General features: G+C 34.9%; 1 protein-coding gene across 1 annotated transcript in view; it reads right to left on the reverse strand.

Moving 5' to 3' along the window:
* Positions 1-21714, reverse strand: part of nav1b (neuron navigator 1b) — a 75755-nt gene that overhangs the window by 30532 nt on the left and 23509 nt on the right. The window contains exons 4-5 of the mRNA XM_016285835.1: positions 9835-9958; positions 2029-2332 (exon numbers count right to left, since the gene is read on the reverse strand). Coding sequence (XP_016141321.1) covers positions 2029-2332; positions 9835-9958 — 428 coding nt within the window. The remainder of the gene's footprint in view (positions 1-2028; positions 2333-9834; positions 9959-21714) is intronic.

Consider the following 21714-nt stretch of genomic DNA (forward strand, 5'->3'; position numbering starts at 1 on the left):
ACATGCCTGCTTATTATCTATGATTTATTTTTGCATATAATTTCAATTTTTCCACTTGAAAATGCCATTATGAGATCACTCAAGCACACTTTTCATGCAAAATATTTTTAAAAACACATTTGTTAGATATACTGTTTATAACGAAAACGTTATGGTTTCCAGACTTTAGTCGAGTAGCTACATACTACTACATAGTACATACAGTAGTATATACTTACTCTTATGATTTATGCAGTATATACAGTAGTGTGTATAGCTAGTGTGTGCTCAGTATGCATTTTTTTTACATACATAATGCTTTTCCTAGGCTCACCAAGGCTGCATTTATTTGATCAAAAAATACAGTAAAAACAGTAATATTGTGAAATATTTTTACAATTTAAAATAACTAGGATCTTTTTCAATATATTGTTAATTGTAATTTATTCCTGTGATCAAAGTTGGATTTTCAGCATCATTCCTCCAGTCTTCAGTGTCACATGATCTTCAGAAATCATTCTAATACGCTGATTTGCTGCTCAAGAAACATTTATTATTGTATTATCAATAACGAAAACACTCGTGCTGCAGAATATTTTGTGGAAACTGTGATACATTTTATTTTCCCGGCTTCTTTGATGAATAGAAAGTTCAAAAGAACAGAATCAATTTGAAATAGAAATAGAATCTTTTGTAACATTAATAAATAAATGTCTTTAGTGTCGCTTTTGATCAATTTAATGCATCCTTGCTGAATCAAAGTATCAATTTCTTTATATATAGGGAATAATTTTGCTTCAAAGTGGCCACACAACCCAAAAACAACAGAAACCAGCTAGGCTAGGCTTTATATTCCTTAAATTGGTGATTATATTTTTGCCATTTGTACTTTAATAACAGGACGTCGGTATGACAAAGTAAAATGCCATACGGTGCCAAACAGCTGCTGGTTTTCTTCTAAGTACACTGGATCGCTGACATTTAAATGTCATTGTAAACTATGGATCCAGCATAGAAAGGTTAGGCTGCCTACAGGTAAACTGCATCAGTGGAAGATGGTGAAAAGATAAACCTGACAGGCTTCTCTCTCAAGAAATCTGCTCAGGCACTTGAGGAAAGTCAAAAACATCATGAAGAAGAGTTCATGGAATAATTCACCCTGATTTATGCATCCTCATGTAATACTAAACCAGCATGACTTAATGAGGGTTGAAAGATGCAGCAAAAAGGAGGATTCCCCCTCCTTTTTTGTGGCTAATGACTTAAATCTCATAGAAATCTATCATATGACATCAGAAGACTGAGTTACATGGACTACCTTTATGGCCCTTTTAAGGTTTGTTATTGTCTATTCTTGTAGCCCTGGTCACTGTATGCATTCATTCATTGCATAGAAAAGCTAAACATGGATTGATATGAGGATGAGTAAATGATGATAGAACTTTGAACTATCGAAGTTAAGTCGATAGTTTTCATGTGGTTCTTTATTAGCTTCCACCAGAGTCATCGTTTTGATATGTGCTGAAGAGACACTTAACCAAACTCTGTATAGCACATGGTCTTCATTTATAGCAGGTTATGGATGACAGCCGTAACATAAACAACCGTAGAAGTTTGTCCAACTGATTCATTTCCAACTCATGATATAGTACCATTAATATATAATCCTTCTGGAGCTGCATGCTGGATGACAAAGTGAAGATGCATGTTTAAAGAACAAAAAGTTTTTGTTTTGCTGCCAAGAACTGGTCCCCCTAATGAATTTATGTCTAAAATATGTTTAAATCCAAATATACAATCTGTTTATGTCAAAGCTAAAACCTAAATATTAGCACACATACCCCCATAAAATAAACAAACAAATAAATAATAAAATATGACATATAACATACAAAACAATATACAACAATTAAATTGCAAATAAAATAAAACAGAAATAACAAGATAAATAAAATATCAAATAAAATACCAAAACAAAAAATCATATAAAATAAATGTTTAAATAAAACACAAAAATAACAACAAAATAAACATTTAAAAAATCATTACCTGCAACTTTTAGCACACTTTGTGAAGTGTGTGTGATGGGAGAGGTGACGCCCACAGGAGGATTGCGGCTCTTTTTGAAGCTCCCAGGTTGTCCTAGACTCTGAGGCTTCTTCAGTTCTCCTTTCCCTGTCTTGTCCTGCGCAGAACCATCCGGTAGCCGAGTTTTCCTCCACTTGCTGGAAGGCTCTGATTTTAGGCTGCCTGTGTCATAAACTCCATCAGCTGTCCGTAAGGACTTGCTGTCCTCGCTGTACCACGCCAGTCCACTCTCCACCAGAGAGCGCTTCTCTGCATCTGTCCGCAACTAAACACACACACACAGGGTACAGCGTCTGTTAGAAGAGCAGATTTAATATGGGAGATCATACTATACAACATTTTAATGTTTCGAAACTTTAGGGTCTGAGATTATCTTTAAAGAAATTAAAACTTTTATTCAGCGAGAATGCATTAAATTGACCGAAAGTGACAGTGAAGACGTTTATAATGTTATGAAAGATTTACATTTCAAATAAATGCTGTTCTTTTGAAATCTCTGTTAATCAAATAACCCTGAAAAATAAAATGTATCACTGTTTCCACAAAAAAATATGAAGCAGCACAACTGCTTTCAACATTGATAATGATCAGAAATGTTTCTTGAGCAGCAACTCAGCATATCAGAATGATTTCTGAAGGTGCACAATGAAGATGTAATGAGAGTAATGATGCTAAATGAGGAGTAATGAAGCTGAAAATTCAGCTTTGCATCACAGGAATAAATTACATTTGAAAACTTATTCAAATACAAAACAGTTATTTTAAATTATAATAATATTTCACAATATTACTGTTTTTATTGTATTTTTGATCAAATAAATGCAACCCCAGTGAGCAGAAGAGACGTCTTTCAAAAACATTTATAAAATCTTGACCCTAAAATTAATAAAATGATAAAATATATGCATTTCATACTTTGAAATATACATGAATTATATATAATTAGTCTATTAGTCTATATATATAATTAGTCTATACTTTATGACTTGGACATTATTAAGTGCATATTTCCATGCAAGCTCATTTATGACTTACTTTCCCTTCATTTATGATGTAACGTTTTTCCAAGGTAAAACCAAATGGACAGAGGCCTCATAACACACTGAAATACACAAATACACTATGAATGATGCAAGTGTTTCTGTTATCTAGAATGTAATAACCGCAATCCAAAGCCATCCTCTGTGTTGACTGTAAAGCATAAAGATTAATATGAGCGTTCAAGAAGAAGAAAAAAAACAGAGCTCAGGGAATCTTACTCTAAAAGACTTTCCCACATTTACACTTGGATCCTCTGATGCTGTTCTATGGACACGGTTTTACTTCAATAATGAAGTCTACATGAAAGAAACAGAGCACATTTCTCAGATGCATATAACTTTGCATTATATATAACATGCCAATTATGGATAAAAACGTTGGACATCGCATTGCGAGCACTTGCCAATGCCAAGAATATGACATTTCTCTTTTCACACCGTCTTAGAGTTAAGACCAGATGGCACATTAAAAACATCTTCAAAATTTCATGTAACCATGCTATGATGATCATGTTACCATAGCAACATAAATCTATTAAAAGTCATATTGTTCCCTTTTTGTCTGTATGAGAATTAACATTTGTGTCTCTAATGACGAGGAAAACAAAGGTTTGATTTCATGGTGAACTGATAGCGAGCGCTTCAAACAAGCAAATGACGTGCCCAATGAGAAACAGCTGCTCTTAATTCATCCAAGAAAACCAAAGGCAGGCTTTTAAAGTAAGTACTGGCTCTCCCGGCCTGACTTTGACTGCAGGGGGGGAATGTGATACACGTGTTGCATTATTTGTGATGCTTCTATAACATTAACAACTTAGTGTGACAAAAACAGACCAGAAACTGTTTCATTTAGCTTTTTATCAGCTGTAGAGATGTTCAGGCTGTATGTGTACCACTGAAAAACAGCAGACTACCAAACCAGAGACACGTTAAACTGAAGATGGCAGAAACACCAAACCACAGCCTGAAACTGTCAAGATGTCTTGCGTTCTCTCGTCTCGACACTGAACAAATCCTCCGAGGTTATTTTATGTCAGTGTTTACAAGAGAAGGAACTGAAAAACTATGTCAAAAACAGATATGGAAGTCGTTTTAATATGGGCCTTGGTGCCCGCATCCAGTTTGAGTTTTTAAGCACTGGTTGCATGTTCATATTTCATTTCAGAAGAAAAATGAAAAAAAAAAATGTATTGCTAATTATCCATATGATCAGTTAAGTAAAAAGGGTTGGTGAGTTTTAGTTTTTATGTTTTTGAAAGAAGTCTATTCTCACCAAGACTGTATTTCTTTGTTCAAAAATACAGTAAAAACAGAAAATGTTATGAGATATTATTACAATTTCAAATAACTGTTGTCTACTTGGATATATTGTGAAATGTAATTTATTCCTGTGATGCAAATCTGTATTTTCAGCATCATTACTCCAGTCTTCAGTGTCACATGATCTTCAGAAATCATTCTAATATGCTGATTTGCTGCTCAAGAAACATTTATGATTATTATCAATGTATTTTCAGGATTCTTTGATGCATAGAAAGTTCAAAAGAACAGCAATTATTTAAAATATAAATCTTCTATAACATTACGTATGTCTTTACTGTCACTTTTGTTCAATTTAACGCATTCTTTTTTAATAAAAGTATGAATTTCTTTAAAAAAAATTCAAAATCGTACCAACAGCCGGTAATGTTTCTAATTCATGGACAGGATATAGCCAACTTCATATTCAAATTGCAGCATAATTTTAAGTTGTAGCTTGATCTAGACTGATCTAAACCACAGACCTAGGAACTCTAGGAACATGACTGACTTGATTATTTGGATGAGTTCTGGATATTTTCCTACCACAGAAAAACATTTCTTATCTCTTAGTTTGTTAAATCAAACAGAAAAAAGTGAGGTGTGTTGCTCCATAGACTTTCACGGTCTGCATGGTTTTACAACAGCTGCAATCTAAAGTTGAAGGTATCCCATTTGGAACATTTAAGCATGTTTGTTTTTAGTGCAAAATAAATATGATGTCTCAAACCTGCTTGGTTATTTATTAACTAGCAGTGTATTCCAGTAGATACAGTGGGGAAAAAAAGTATTTAGTCAGCCACCAATTGTGCAAGTTCTCCCACTTAAAAAGATGAGAGAGGCCTGTAATTTTCATCATAGGTATACCTCAACTATGAGAGACAAAATGAGAAAAAAAAATCCAGAAAATCACATTGTAGGATTTTTAAAGAATTTATTTGCAAATTATGGTGGAAAATAAGTATTTGGTCAATAACAAAATTTCATCTCAATACTTTGTTATATACCCTTTGTTGGCAATGACAGAGGTTAAACGTTTTCTGTAAGTCTTCACAAGGTTTTCACACACTGTTGCTGGTATTTTGGCCCATTCCTCCATGCAGATCTCCTCTAGAGCAGTAATGTTTTGGGGCTGTCGCTGGGCAACACGGATTTTCAACTCCCTCCAAAGATTTTCTATGGGGTTGAGATCTAGAGACTGGCTAGGCCACTCCAGGACCTTAAAATGCTTCTTACGAAGCCACTCCTTCATTGCCCGGGCGGTGTGTTTGGGATCATTGTCATGCTGAAAGACCCAGCCACGTTTCATCTTCAATGCCCTTGCTGATGGAAGGAGGTTTTCACTCAAAATCTCACGATACATGGCCCCATTCATTCTTTCGTTTACACAGATCAGTCGTCCTGGTCCCTTTGCAGAAAAACAGCCCCAAAGCATGATATTTCCACCCCCATGCTTCACAGTAGGGTCTTGTATGTCTTCCATTTTCTAATAATTGCTCCCACAGTTGATTTCTTCACACCAAGCTGCTTACCTATTGCAGATTCAGTCTTCCCAGCCTGGTGCAGGTCTACAATTTTGGTTCTGGTGTCCTTTGACAGCTCTTTGGTCTTGGCCATGGTGGAGTTTGGAGTGTGACTGTTTGAGGCTGTGGACAGGTGTCTTTTATACTGACAACAAGTTCAAACAGATGCCATTAATACAGGTAACGAGTGGAGGACAGAGGAGCCTCTTAAAGAAGAAGTTACAGGTCTGTGAGAGCCAGAAATCTTGCTTGTTTGTAGGTGACCAAATACTTATTTTACAGAGGAATTTACCAATTAATTCTTTAAAAATCCTACAATGTGATTTTCTGGATTTTTTTTCCTCATTTTGTCTCTCATAGTTGAGGTATACCTATGATGAAAATTACAGGCCTCTCTCATCTTTAAGTGGGAGAACTTGCACAATTGGTGGCTGACCAAATACTTTTTTGCCCCACTGTATAAACTGAGTGAGTTTCTGTCTCGCAATTCTCAACTTTAAAACGTGCATTGCAAGAGAAAAAAAATCTGAATTATGAGTTTATATCGCACAATTTCAGAGAAGAAAGTCAGAATTGCGAGATGTAAACTCGCAATTGCAAAAGATAGAATGTCGCAATTAACTTTATTATTTTCTATTCAGTGGAGGAAATGGGCTTCCATAGTTTTCCACAAAGCCAACCAACCCAATTACATAGACAGCTATGTTCCTCCAACATGGTGGCTTTCTGGCTAGATAGAAATTACAAAAATATACGTGTCATCAACTTTGTTTAAATCTGATTTTAGGTAAAGCTGGGTTTCGAATACATTTGGGCATTATCAGTGCCAAAAACACATTTCACTTCCACTTTAAATCGTTTCAATATCAATTCCAACCCCTCAGCTTCCCGCTGACATGTCTGTCTCATGGAACAAGAAGATGCGCAAGACAGCAGGATATTGCATCTCAGGCCAGGAGTGCGGCTCTGGGGAACGATATGCCCGCATCGAGCTGTCTGTCAAAGTTTGCGACTCTGCAGGTACTTGTCATTACAGATTTAAAATTCTCAACCGCTCTCGACACTTGGTGATAAACGCAATGTGTTTCCAATTACAGATCGGTTACGGGATACATTAGTCCATGAAATGTGTCATGCTGCCACATGGCTAATAAACAATGTTGATGACGGGCACGGGCCGTTCTGGAGGCTTTATGCTCGTAAAGCGATGCTGGCTCATCCTGAGCTACCGATGATTTCCCGCTGCCACAGTTACGACATCAACTACAAGTTCCAGTATCAGTGTGACCGCTGCAAGAACACGTGAGTGCAGGACTGTCCTGCTTGCTGCAGTGGGTCACATTTAACTGTTTTGATAGAGGAAAACAAGATACATTTCTACTTTCAACATTATTTGTTCTTTAGACCTTCCTTTTTAAAAGAAACAAAGTATCAGCTGAATGCAAAGTGACCCACATTAGGTTTTTGACTACTGAAAATGTGTACAATTTACTCCTGGAGCCATGTTTAGATCCCAGTATCTCTGGAACTGAATCATATAGGGCCTAAAAATGAAGATGCCAAAAGGGAACGATGGTAAAGACCCGAAATCTAAAAGAGCTTTAAGATATCTTTAATACTTCCCGAGTTATAGGCTTGCAAACTTTGGAGATAAAAAAACGTTAAAAATGCTTCTTCCCATTTTTTCAATGTTCACAACTGGCATATACTGCAACAAAGATGGTTAAAGTCAACAGATTTACTAACAATCTCTGTGTGAAAATAACATGATGATGATGCCATCTTTCTGAAGTCATTTTTACACTACTGTAATTTGGCTCCGAATCTCAGGTGAAAATTGCCATTTTGACCCCCCTCTTTAAACATTTAATATTTTGGCTTTCATCACTATACATGTTTATCTTTCTTCAGAAAAATCTTGACAAAATCTAAGACCCTATTGGCAGTAGACTGGACCTTTTTTGCCTGCAATATTTCAGTCATGTGACCGCACTTTTGAACAATAAATCCCAATTCTATCTCTAATAGTCAGTGTTTCTATCCCTCACAGCATCGGCCGCCACTCTAAGTCCCTGGACACCACAAAGTTTGTGTGTGCTCTGTGTGCTGGGCAGCAGTTTATACAGTGGGGAAAAAAAGTATTTATTCAGCCACCAATTGTGCAAGTTCTCCCACTTAAAAAGATGAGAGAGGCCTGTAATTTTCATCATTGGTATACCTCAACTATGAGAGACAAAATGAGAAAATAAATTCCAGAAAATCACATTGTAGGATTTTTAAATAATTTATTTGCAAATTATGGTGGAAAATAAGTATTTGGTCAATTACAAAATTTCATCTCAATACTTTGTTATATACTCTTTGTTGGCAATGACAGAGGTCAAACTTTTTCTGTAAGTCTTCACAAGGTTTTCACACACTGTTGCTGGTATTTTGGCCCATTCCTCCATGCAGATCTCCTCTAGAGCAGTAATGTTTTGGGGCTGTCGCTGGGCAACACGGATTTTCAACTCCCTCCAAAGATTTTCTATGGGGTTGAGATCTGGAGACTGGCTAGGCCACTCCAGGGCCTTGAAATGCTTCTTACGAAGCCACTCCTTCGTTGCCCGGGTGGTGTGTTTGGGATCATTGTCATGCTGAAAGACCCAGCCACGTTTCATCTTCAATGCCCTTGCTGATGGAAGGAGGTTTTCACTCAAAATCTCACGATATATGGCCCCATTCATTCTTTCGTTTACATGGATCAGTCGTCCTGGTCCCTTTGCAGAAAAACAGCCCCAAAGCATGATGTTTCCACCCCCATGCTTCACAGTAGGTATGGTGTTCTTTGGATGCAACTCGGCATTCTTTCTCCTCCAAATACGACAAGTTGAGTTTTTACCAAAACGTTCTATTTTGGTTTCATCTGACCATATGACATTCTCCCAATCCTCTTCTGGTCAAGTTGAGTTTTTACCAAAAAGTTTTATTTTGGTTTCATCTGACCATATGACATTCTCCCAATTCTCTTCTGGATCATCCAAATGCTCTCTAGCAAACTTCAGACGGGCCTGGACATGTACTGGCTTAAGCAGGGGGACACGTCTGGATTTGAGTCCCTGGCGGCGCAGTGTGTTACTGATGGTAGCCTTTGTTACTTTGGTCCCAGCTCTCTGCAGGTCATTCACTAGGTCCCCCCGTGTGGTTGTGGGATTTTTGCTCACAGTTCTTGTGATCATTTTGACCCCACGGGGTGAGATCTTGTGTGGAGCCCCAGATCGAGGGAGATTATCAGTGGTCTTGTATGTCTTCCATTTTCTAATAATTGCTCCCACGGTTGATTTCTTCACACCAAGCTGCTTACCTATTGCAGATTCAGTCTTCCCAGCCTGGTGCAGGTCTGCAATTTTGTTTCTGGTGTCCTTTGACAGCTCTTTGGTCTTGGCCATGGTGGAGTTTGGAGTGTGACTGTTTGAGGTTTTGGACAGGTGTCTTTTATACTGATAATGAGTTCAAACAGATGCCATTAATACAGGTAATGAGTGGAGGACAGAGGAGCCTCTTAAAGAAGTTGTTACAGGTCTGTGAGAGCCAGAAATCTTGCTTGTTTGTAGGTGACCAAATACTTATTTTACTGAGGAATTTACCAATTAATTCTTTAAAAATCCTACAATGTGATTTTCTGGATTTTTTTTTCTCATTTTGTCTCTCATAGTTGAGGTATACCTATGATGAAAATTACAGGCCTCTCTCATCTTTTTAAGTGGGAGAACTTGCACAATTGGTGGCTGACTAAATACTTTTTTGCCCCACTGTATATATATGCCAAGTTCTACTAAATCCAAACAAGCAACGTTCAAAAACAAGACCCAAACCTTTCAGTGCACAAAACCCTGATCCACACAAAACTGGTCTGCGCTGCTTACCATGACGGAGGAGTTGCGTCGCGAGCCGACAGGTGTGCTGGGGAGGGAGTTGAGAGATGAGCTGGCGTTGAGTTCCTCTGAACCATCACTCAAACCGCTGCTGATGGAGCTGCTCTCGTCCCAACTGCACACACACACACACACACACACACACACACACACAAAAACACACACACACACACACACACACACACACACACAGACAGAGGAGATACAGATGCTTAGAAGAAACGAGGAAAGCTTGAATCACGCAAGATAGCACAGTACCACACCCAGGACATACTGTATTTCTCAGAGTCAAGAGAATTACTATTATGATTCATTTAAGAATCAAGTTTGTTTCTGCTTTCTCTTCTAACATTTCTTTTGGGGAGACAAAAATGAGACACAAATGAATCAATAGGACATACTGTATTTCTCAGAGTCAAGAGAATTACTATTATGATTAATTTAAGAATCAAGTTTGTTTCTGCTTTCTCTTCTAACATTTCTTTTGGGGAGACAAAAATGAGACACAAATGAATCAATAGTTGATGTACACTCTTAAAAATAAAGGTGCTTAAAAGGTTCTTCAAGCGATGCCATAGAAGAAGCATTTTTGGTTCCACAAAGAAGCATTCAGTCAAAGTTCTTTAAAGAACCATCTCTTTCTTACCTTTTTGTAATCTGAAGAACCTTCTTTCGCCACAAAGAAGCTTTTGTGAAACAGAAAGGTTCTTCAGATGTTAAAGGTTCTTTATGGAACCATTTAGATAAAAAGGTTCTTCTATGGCATCGTGAAGCACCTTTATTTTTAAGAGTGTTCAGAAAGAGTAGATCTGGACTGAAGAAATTAGTGCGTTTACTCTCACTTTGGATTTCTATGGAAAGTCATTTCTGTCAGCAAATAAAAATATTAAAACATAATTGCGATTTTTTTCAATCTCACAATTCTGAGCTTTTTCCTCAGAATTGCAAGCTTTTATCTCATAATTGCAAATTATAAAACTAGTAATTCTTAGTTTGCATCTCGCAATTCGGACATTTTTTCCTCCACAGAATAAACAAAATTAAAAAAGGTATTTGTGATTTTTTTTACCTCACAGTTCTGACTTTTTTCTGATTAATTCATGTTTACAACTCGCATTTTTGACTTTTTGTTTTTGTTTCTGCCACTGAATAAAAAAAAATCATAATTGTGAATTTTATCTCACAATTCCTACTCTTCTTCTCTCTTTTTAGAATTGCGAGATTATATCTCACAATTACAAGTTCTAAACCTGTAATTACAAGTTTACATTTAGCAATTTTGACTTTTTTCTCAGAGTTCAGAGTTTAAAGGGTTAGTTCACCCAAAAAACTAAATTCTGTCATTAATTACTCACCCTCGTGTTGTTCCAAACTCGTAAAACCTTCGTTCATCTTCGGAACACAATTTAAGATGTTTTTGATGAAATCTGAGGGCTCTCTGACCCTCCCATAGACAGCAAGGTAACTACCACGTTCAAGGTCCAGAAAAGTACCAAGATGATCGACAAAGTAGTAGTGTGACACATTTTAGTAGTTCCACATTTTCGTCTCTACACTCTTAAAAATAAAGGTGCTTCACGATGCCATAGAAGAACCTTTTTGTCTAAATGGTTCCATAAAGAAGCTTTAACATCTGAAGAACCTTTCTGTTTCACAAAAGGTTCTTTGTGGTGAAAGAAGGTTCTTCAGATTATAAAAAGGTAAGAAAGAGATGGTTCTTTAAAGAACCTTTGACTGAATGCTTCTTTGTGGAACCAAAAATGGTTCTTCTATGGCATCGCTGTGAAGAACCTTTTGAAGCACCTTTATTTTTAAGAGTATACTGCGTCACTTTGGACGCACGTTCACGACAGTACCATGACGCGAGTGTGTGGTGGCGCCGGCGCTGACCCAGATCCGGCATGATGACGTTGTCATGGTCGCTCGCGTCATGGTACACGCGTTCACAAGTGACGCAGACGAAAATGTGGAATAAAGTTGTTATTTTTGTTTTCTTTGCACAAAATATTCTCGTAGCTTCATAACTTTACAGTTGAACCACTGATGTCACACGGACTACTTTGTCGATCATCTTGGTACTTTTCTGGACCTTGAACGTGGTAGTTACCTTGCTATCTATGGGAGGGCCAGAGAGCCCTCAGATTTCATCAAAAATATCTTAAATTGTGTTCCGAAGATGAATGAAGGTCTTACGGGTTTGTAACAACACGAGGGTGAGTAATTAATGACAGAATTTCCATTTTTGGGTGAACTAACCCTTTAAATCGAGCGATTATTTTTTTATGCAACAGAGTAAAAAAAAAAAAAGGTAATTGTGACTTTTTATCTCACTATTCTGTTGTTTCTTTTCTCAAAATGTGAATTTATATTTGACAAATCAGACTTGTGCATTTGCAAGTTCTAAACTCATAATCATAAGTTTACATCTCGCAATTTTGACTCTCGGAATTCCGAGTTTAAATCTCTTTAAATAATTTTTTTTTTTCGCCACAGAAATTGTTCAAACATTGTAATTACAACTTTATATCTCACAATTCTGAGTTTATATCTAACCATTTTTAGTTTATGTCTCACAATTCTGACTTGTTCTTAGAACTAAGGGAAAACAAAGTTGATATTGTGAGAAATAAAGTCACAAATATTTGTTTTAATTTTTGTATTCCGTACTGAAATTAAGCTTCCATAGCTTTCAGAACAAACCTCTCCTCAGACTGAAATCTTTTCCTCAGAAGAAAGATCAGAGTAGCATTATTTGATCTCAATTTCATCTCAGTATTGTCTAGGAGAAACCATTCAGATAGTATAGAGAGAAATCATTTGTCACTTGTCTTTCCTATGGGAACTTTCATGCTCCATTACCTGACCCAGGAACAGACAGCAGGGTCTCATAAAGGCACAGATGTCTTCACCATACGACCACACAAGCTCAGTTCTGGCTCTGGGGCAGGCTTGCGTTTACTTCCCAAAAACATTGGAAGGGATGTAGATGCATGTATTATTGAAGAATGATGGGTAGTGATGGGAGAGGTTTAAAATAACTGTATTGTTCTTAAGGTCAGTGAGTTTATGAATGGCAAAGCAGCAGTGCCGTAACTATGAATGTTTTTTTCTTCTGGCAAACGCTACGGCTTTGGGGTTTGTCCATTTGTTCTGAAAGAGGGAAAGCCACACTAGGATCATAATGATTCATCTTCAGTCTTGCATGACAAAGATGTGATTTAGGCCTGAAACATACATATGTATGTGAAGACAAATGCCATGTGAGATCTGCACATTTGAAAACTTTCCTCTCCAAACTCTCCTCTTCAGATGTCATTGTGCTCTCTTTTTTAAAATAAATACAACAAGTTGTGATTCATTAAGTAGCTCTACGATACCTACACTATCCGCTATTGTAAATAGATGTGGGAAACTCTCAAAATAAAACCTTTCAAGGAAAATACAGTTTGGGAACGATTACATTCTTTATTATATTCTTTGGAATGATTAAATAAACAAATGTTTCACTTTATCCAAATAAAAAAATTTGAAAAAAAGAGTGGGAATACTTATATTCCTGAAAAGTAAAAACACTGAAATAAATGGATGGTTAACATCCGAAAAAAATAAGTAAGTAAATAAATAAATAATAATAAAAAAATAATCACATTCCTAATAAAAAGTAAAAAGATGTATAATTGTTTCAAAATTATAATAAAAAGACTGGCATTTCCAAGACTAGCATTTCTGCCATATTCATAATAAAAAATGACAAAAAGACAAAGTAGACAAGTGTGGAACTCCATAAAATTAAAAGTAAAAAAAAAATAATAATAACAAAAAAATCAAAGATTATGAATATTAAATTGATTTTAAATTAATTAAAAATAAACAGTGAACAAATAAATAAATTCTCAATAATTAAAAACAAAACAGTAAAGTAAATGCGTGTTTAACTTTCACAAAATAATACAATTAAAAAGAAAAAAATCTAAAAAAAAGAATGTGATAATTACATTCTTAATAAAAAAGTAAAAAGTTGAAGAAAACAGATGTATAATTCGCTCAAAAAATAACAGGAAGAAAAGACTGGGAATTATTTTATTCTTAATACAAAAAAAAAAGAATACATCTGTAAATAAAAGTAAAAAGATGAAGAAGTGTAAAGAAAAATAAATAAATACCATTTTTAACTCTTAAAACGGTAACTTAATTCTTTAAAAAAATTCAGTAATTTTATAATTGTTGCATCAAAGGGTTGAGATATTTTTACATGAAAACAAGAGAAAATACGGATGGATGCAGTGAAAGATGGTTTTGGACCATCTATCTGAACCGAAGGTGCTTTAAAGAGCCACTGAAGAATGAACCTGAGTCATGATCACTAGATCTCTGTCTGTCTGTCTGTATCTGCATCACGCTGGGTCTGAAGTACTTTGTGGTGTCCGACTCAGCAGAGTCTACGGAGATGGAAAAAGGAATTATGGGTGCCAAAGAATCAGAGGACAAAAATGGCTTGTTGATGTTCGGAAGAACAACTTAAGGAGCCAGCAATTTGTGCTAATTACAGGTTGTGCGGCACAGAGGGGAGAGAACGGACTTGCCTACATGTCTCAACGGTTAGAGACGACTCCCGCAAAGACATTTCTTAATGCTTTTCTTTTCCACATCAGTTTCTATTTCCACCCGTTTGAAATGTAATGGTGGCACACTGGAGCCAAAAGTCGGCCAAAGTCTGTGTCAGCTAGTTTTAGCTTCATTTGAAGGGGAACTGTGATTACCACGCTGAGATATTACATAATGAGAAGACCACAGAACAAGTCAATGACTAGATTTTTACATTTTCTAAAGAAAATAAGAGTGCGACCATGTGCGAAAAATGTCCAAAAATCATATCATTAAGTCATAAAACTTACAAATCTTTTTATTAATTGAAAAAAAGCTTTAAATTGCTTTACACTTATTTAAATTGCTTTAAAATACAATATAGATATTAGATCACTTTAAGAAAAATTTAAAAACATGTATTTAATGCAACAACAAAAAAATCACAAACCTAAAATTGAAAAAAAAAAACTATATATATATATATATAAATAAAATAATACAATAAAAATTATATAAATAAAATATAAAAAAATAAATTAAAGCTAAAATATAAAAACAAAAACTATTTTAAAAAACATGAAATTTCTAAAATGAGCTAAATTTAAAATAAAAACGGGTTGCCAATGTGAAAAACTCATTGTAATAAGGCTAAAGCATTCTAGGTAAATGTCAAAGCAGTTGCTAAGGTGTACTGGGTGGTTGCCAGGTTACTTGTTTGAAGTTAAAATAAAATTAAATATAAATATTAGATAAGAAAAACACGAAAAAATAAATGTGTGAAAATTTGAAATGTTGTCTCGGCAATTAACTGACATAAAAGTACTAAAATTACTCAAATTAAAACTGAAATAAAAAAAAATTAATGAATGCTAAGATTTAAAAAAATTTATAAGAAAATAAAATCATAAAATCAAAAGCAAAAAATGTTTGCTTTTAAGTAATAAAAAAGTCATGCAACTTTAAAAATGATCATTCATTGAAAAAATTGAAATAAAATACAAAATGTTAGATAGCTAAGAATTATTTAAAAAAAATTTGCAGAAATTAGAAATGCTGACTTGGCAACTAACTGAATAAAAAGTTGAAGTATTAAAATTACTAAAACTGAAATAAAAATAAATTAAAGCTAAAATATTTGAAAAACAGAATAAAAGTATATAGAGCATATTTAAAAAAAAAAAAAACTAAAAATAAGATAAAAAAATAAAAGCTAATTCAAAATATTTATAAATACTATAATACTGTAGTATAGTAGTATAAATAATACTAAAATACCACTGTAGACAAGTGCATTTAGCTGAACCTCAAACATACAGACATAAGCTGAGGTTGTTCACATAAACGCTGTGACTGATGTCTGAGAACAGAACAAGCTTTGCTTCATCAGACTCACTCTCAGTAAAAAAATGTTCCCTCTCTCAGGAAACGCTCGCTGTCTCTATATTGGGCTGAGGAACCGCCGTGGTCTCCAGAATGGGCAACGGTGCCATCAATCTCATCTGAACATTCAGTGGAAACCACCAGATAACTCAGGAAATCATTCATCACAGCCGCCGAGAAAACACAGCCCGAAAGGTACGAGTTTGAAATGGAAAAAGACGACAACGTAAGAAATACAGCTAGTTTCTTTAGCAGCTTTACAGTGCACACTGTAAAAAAAAAAGTCTTGTCCTATTTACAGTAAAGCTCTGACTGCGACAATGATACAGGTATTACAAGATGGCATATTTGTGCCTGTTTACCAACTGTTTGTCAACCTATAGAACTACATATTTCCTAAAATGATTTAATGTTAACATATATACCAATCTACTTGAAGTATCAGAATCTACTTTTAACCTTAAAATTTACTGATAACCATCATGATAATACAGGTGGTAAAACAAAGACAAACGATGAATCATAAACTGTCTATAAAACATGGTGCACATGACAAAAATAAAATAATGCAATAAACATTCATTAAATAACAGAAAATGCAACATAAAACACCCTAATGTGCGCATTACTCATATTAAAAATAAGAAGAAACAAAATTATTTGATTATATGAAACATAATCATGTGATGTGTCATGCAGGGATTTCTGGTAATGTCCTTTTACTGTTTTTCACCATACAGTAATTCATATTATTTTACTTGTAAGAACCATATGATTTAGATTTACATATTTTACATGTTTTGCAGTGATTAGTGTTTTTCTGTAAAAATGAGAGTTTTTACTGAAAATTCTATTTTCCATTAATTAATCATATTTAATTAACATAATTCACTGTCTATTTACTGTATATTTTATTAAGAATTCTATTTTCCATTATTAAGCAATAAAATATTTAATTCCCATATTTCATTGTCTTTTTACTGTTTTTCATCGTAATTTATACAGCAATTCATATTTTTATACTTGCAAAAATCATATATTTGACATTTTGAATCTAAAAGTGCCATCCCAAAGAGGCACAAAATCACTTTCACAGACTTTTACATTAACTGTTCCCTCCTGGTGGAATGACCTGCCCAACTCAATCCCAGCAGCTGAGTCCTTAACCATCTTCAAGAAACGACTAAAAACACTTCTGTTCCACCTTTATTTGACCCTCTAACTCTAGCAACTCTCTATTCTAATCATTTTCTTAAAAAAAAAAAACTTGTCCCTTTTAGACTTGCACTCTATTCTTCTACTGCTTATTTTCTTAAAAAAAGAAAATCTTTTCTAATCTTTTTCTATTCTATCTGTTTTCTTTTTATTTATTATATGATTTAAAAACAAACCTTGCTACGTGTACTGTGTTAAGCTAACTGAGACTTGTTATAGCACTTGCATATCATTGCTCTTTTGTTAGTTTTGATTGCTTCCATTGTCCTCATTTGTAAGTCGCTTTGGATAAAAGCATCTGCTAAATGACTAAATGTAAATGTAAAATTACATAAAATGTAATTTTACAGTGATTACAGTATTTTCTGTAAAAAATACAAAGTGTTTTTATTAGAAATTCTATTTTCCATTATTACGGTAATCCAGTATTTAATTCCCAAATTTAATTCCCTGTCTATTTACTGGTTTTCACCATAATTTATAAGGTAATTCATATTTTTTACTTGCAAAAATCATATATTTGACATTATTTATTGGAGTATGTTTTACAAAAAAAATACTATTTCACTCTACTTCTACTCTATTTCTACTTCAAAAATTCACATTATTTCAATTTTATTTGCTGTTTCTTTGTAATTAGTTGTGAAATTTACTAGCAATTTCTGATAATTTTTTTTTATTTTTCTTCAGCCCGACATTATTTTACAGTGATTGCAGTATTTTTCTTTAAAAATTACACTTTTTATTTATTAAATTTTTTTTTACAGTGCATGGGCTTATTTATTTTACAATGTAAGTTGTGCCATTTATTTCCCGTATTAAGTAACGCTATATTTTTGGCAAATGCACAAAACTGTTTGCTATATATTTAGTCTGTGTGAAAAATAATTGATATATAGCATAAATGGACTATAGCCTTTATGACAATAGTCAGAAGTCTGATAATGAGACGCTTGGAGACAAAAAGTGCTCTTGTTTCTCTAATAATGTGTTAATTAATAACTACTAAATACAGGGAGCCTGAGTAAAATCTATGTGATAAGAAACTAAGAACTCTAAGTAACTTAGTCTAGTATGTTTGAATTGGGTTTCACTCTCACAAAAGTCTCAAGTGTGGACAGGAATAGAGGCTGCAGTGGGCCCATAACTTCTAACAGCTCCTTAGGGGTCTTTGTGAAGAATGGAGCAGTGCATGTAAAGCTAGTCAGCTCAGTTTACTAAATTTGACTGGAAGACCAATATTTGATGACAGAATCTTAAAGCATTGTTATTCCTGGCTACAGTTCAAGTTGGCTGGTTCATTTGTATTCATTGCGATTAAAAACAAAATAAATGAAGAAAAAATGACTTCGGGTGGAGAGGTTTTGTTGGGCTTGAAATATTAAGCAGTTATGTTCTCCTCCCAACTTTAGTCCATATGAGAAGCATCTGGGGCTTTGTGACAACTCCAAGCGTTCAGCACTCATATCAGCTGAGACTATGTTTTGAGTTACACCCATATTGAAAAAAAAATGGATTCAATCCACTCATGACACAATTCGCTGGGGGAAGAAGGATCATGTCGAGTCTTGAGCTATTTACCAGGTGACCAATTCAAACAAGCACGGTTACCCAACAGTAAACTGACTAATAAAATATCCTACACTTCAAACGGAAGAAAAGCCTTTGTAGACCTTTGGAAGTCCTAATTAGCAGCTCAAGACTTGACCTTGACCTCTGTAAACATGAACATGCACTTGCAGGTTGGTGTGACAGATTCTGCTTTGTCTCTAACTAATAAGAGTCGCCCTGTTTCTTCTTTAAAGAGAATTTTCAAGAGACATTTTTCATATTACATGGCATATGCACTACAATATGATTAATACAGTAATACACACTGTCTTACATCAGCAGCATTGTTACTGTTAACTAAAACTATGAAATAAATATACAAATAAAATAAGTGTATGTATATTAAATAATAAATACAATGTAAATTATTAATTAAAAATGATAAAAGTACAATTACTAAAACGTAAACTAAAATCAGCAGTATGTTATTGTTAAAACTATTACATATAATAAAAAAAACTGAAATAAAATTTTAATAAAATAAAAAATATAAAATATACATAAATGAGCAATATCACTGGAGTACTCGAGCGATACCAGCTCTATATCAGCATGGCTGTGATTAGGCCAGAGGCACCAGGCCGGAGGCAATCATAGCCGCTGATATAGAGCCGGTATCACTCGAGTACTCCAGTGATATTGCGTTTATACAACAGTTCGACGGAACATGTGTGTAATTAAACAAGAAACAACAGAGAGCCTAATAAAACCCTCTTTTGTGCGGAACTACTTCCTTCCGCCACAGATTCAAAGCTCAAGTTGACAGTTAAACATGTGTCACTTTTAGAATCCTGCTGCTTCAGTTGGGTTATTAGTGAGAAATGATGAGGTTATAAGAGAGAAACAATGCGGCAAGATGAGAGAGAGAGAGACCGCGAAGCTAGACGCTTCTTCTTATATTAACTAACGTAATCTACGATTAGCTCAGTGAATAATAAAAAAAAAACATAGACCCGGCCAGAACAAGCGGAGTGAGCTGATATAGAGCCGGTATCGCTCGAGTACTCCAGTGATATTGCGTTTATACAACAGTTCGACGGAACATGTGTGTAATTAAACAAGAAACAACAGAGAGCCTAATAAAACCCTCTTTTGTGCGGAACTACTTCCTTCCGCCACAGATTCAAAGCTCAAGTTAACAGTTAAACATACGTCACTTTTAGAATCCGTATCAAGGACATGTGCTGCTTCAGTTGGGTTATTAGTGAGAAATGATGAGGTTATAAGAGAGAAACAATGCGGCAAGATGAGAGAGAGAGACCGCGAAGCTAGACGCTTCTTCTTATATTAACTAACGTAATCTACGATTAGCTCAGTGAATAATAAAAAAAAAACATAGACCCGGCCAGAACAAGCGGAGTGATACAAAATTGTGAAAGGGCGTTCCTGTAGCGATACCAGTACAATATCTCACGGTTCTCAACCAATCAGATTTGAGAACCAGAACGAACGGTTGTATAAAATATAAATATTAAATACTAAATAAAATTGTAAAGTTAAAGTCAAACAGAAACTACTAAAAAACTATATAAGAAAATAAAAATGACAAAATCATATAACAAAATTACTAAAACATGAACTAAAATTAAAATGAAAACTGAAAATATAAAAAAACTAATTCAAAATAGCAATAAATATAACATTATATAAACTATACCAAAAACACACTGTACAAAAAGACACTGATGTTCAGTAAATTATTTATTGTTGTTGTTATTATTTTAATATTAATAATAATAAACAATTATTCCACCAAGTAACATGGTTAATTAGCAACTGCAGGCTGCAACTTGATGCATTAATACAGCTTCGAACGCAACTCATCCAATCAGAATTTAGAACTGAAAATAATACAGAACAGTGTCCACTTTGATAATCCTTTAAAAAATCAGGGACTAGTAAAAGAAAACATATTGCTGTCAAAGTTTTTTCCTTTCATAATTGGGAGAAAAAAAAACAACTTTACTCACTTTGAAAAGAGCATGGTCCTGTTCAAACCAAACACGCGGATGTCGTCAGAGGGTGAAACTCCCTGCGCGTGAATCCCTCATTCATCGCTGTTCTCTCCCAGGTCTGAGTCACGCTAAATCAAGCACACTCATCCTGTCTTTGTTCACACTTAATCTAACTCACTCCACTGAAACTATCCGACTGAGACCAGGAGTCCCTCTTACACAGGCAACACCCCCACATCCCGGATAGCTGTAATCACATCCAGATGTCCAGCAGCGTCCAGCGAGAGCCAATACAGACGCATTACTGCTGGACCTGATGAAGACGACCGACTGCTGCACTTACAGTCACTTACTGACCGCAGGACATTTCTATCAAACCTTCCATACATATGTGTATGTATATACATACACACAACTCGCATCCATTGAAACTATCCGTCTGTAGTATTACTAAAACCTACTAATTATACCAAAATAAATAAAAGAATGCAGCACCATGTGAGCATGAGAAGGACAGGGAAATGCAGGAAAATATTAGCAGTGAGTGAGTTACTGAGTGAAATGAAGCTCGGATCGTTTGCTGTCATTCATTTCTTTCATGTGGCTCCAGTGGTGCTGAACCATGTCTACACATACACACAAACACACACAGATATGTATACCAAACACACTGTGTGTGGCCCGCGCTCTTTCAGCCACGAGGTTACGCATGCATATCATCTCTAAGCATGGATAATCATAACGTGTAAACAGCGTGTTTCCGCCAATAGCAAATGGATGCAACTTTACAGCCCTATAAATGTATTTTAAGGCTTAATAAAAGTTCAGAATAAGACATTAAATCTAAACAGAAATGCATTTAAATCCACGCTGTATGAAAATGCACATACTCATCATTTTTCCCCTCGATGCACTACCTTAATGTTTAAATATTTAAGAATAAGGAGTGCAAACTCAAAACTTTTTTTTGGTCTAAAATACACAGAAGTAAAATAGTTTGCAAATGCTGTTTCAGTAAAAAAAAAATAGAGAGTATTATACAGCCACGAGGTTACGCATGCATATCATCTCTAAGCATGGATAATCATAACGTATAAACAGCGTGTTTCCGCCAATAGCAAAT

Source organism: Sinocyclocheilus grahami, unplaced genomic scaffold (assembly GCF_001515645.1).
Source record: "Sinocyclocheilus grahami isolate Dianchi unplaced genomic scaffold, SAMN03320097.WGS_v1.1 scaffold202.1, whole genome shotgun sequence".
Taxonomy (NCBI): Eukaryota; Metazoa; Chordata; class Actinopteri; order Cypriniformes; family Cyprinidae; genus Sinocyclocheilus; species Sinocyclocheilus grahami.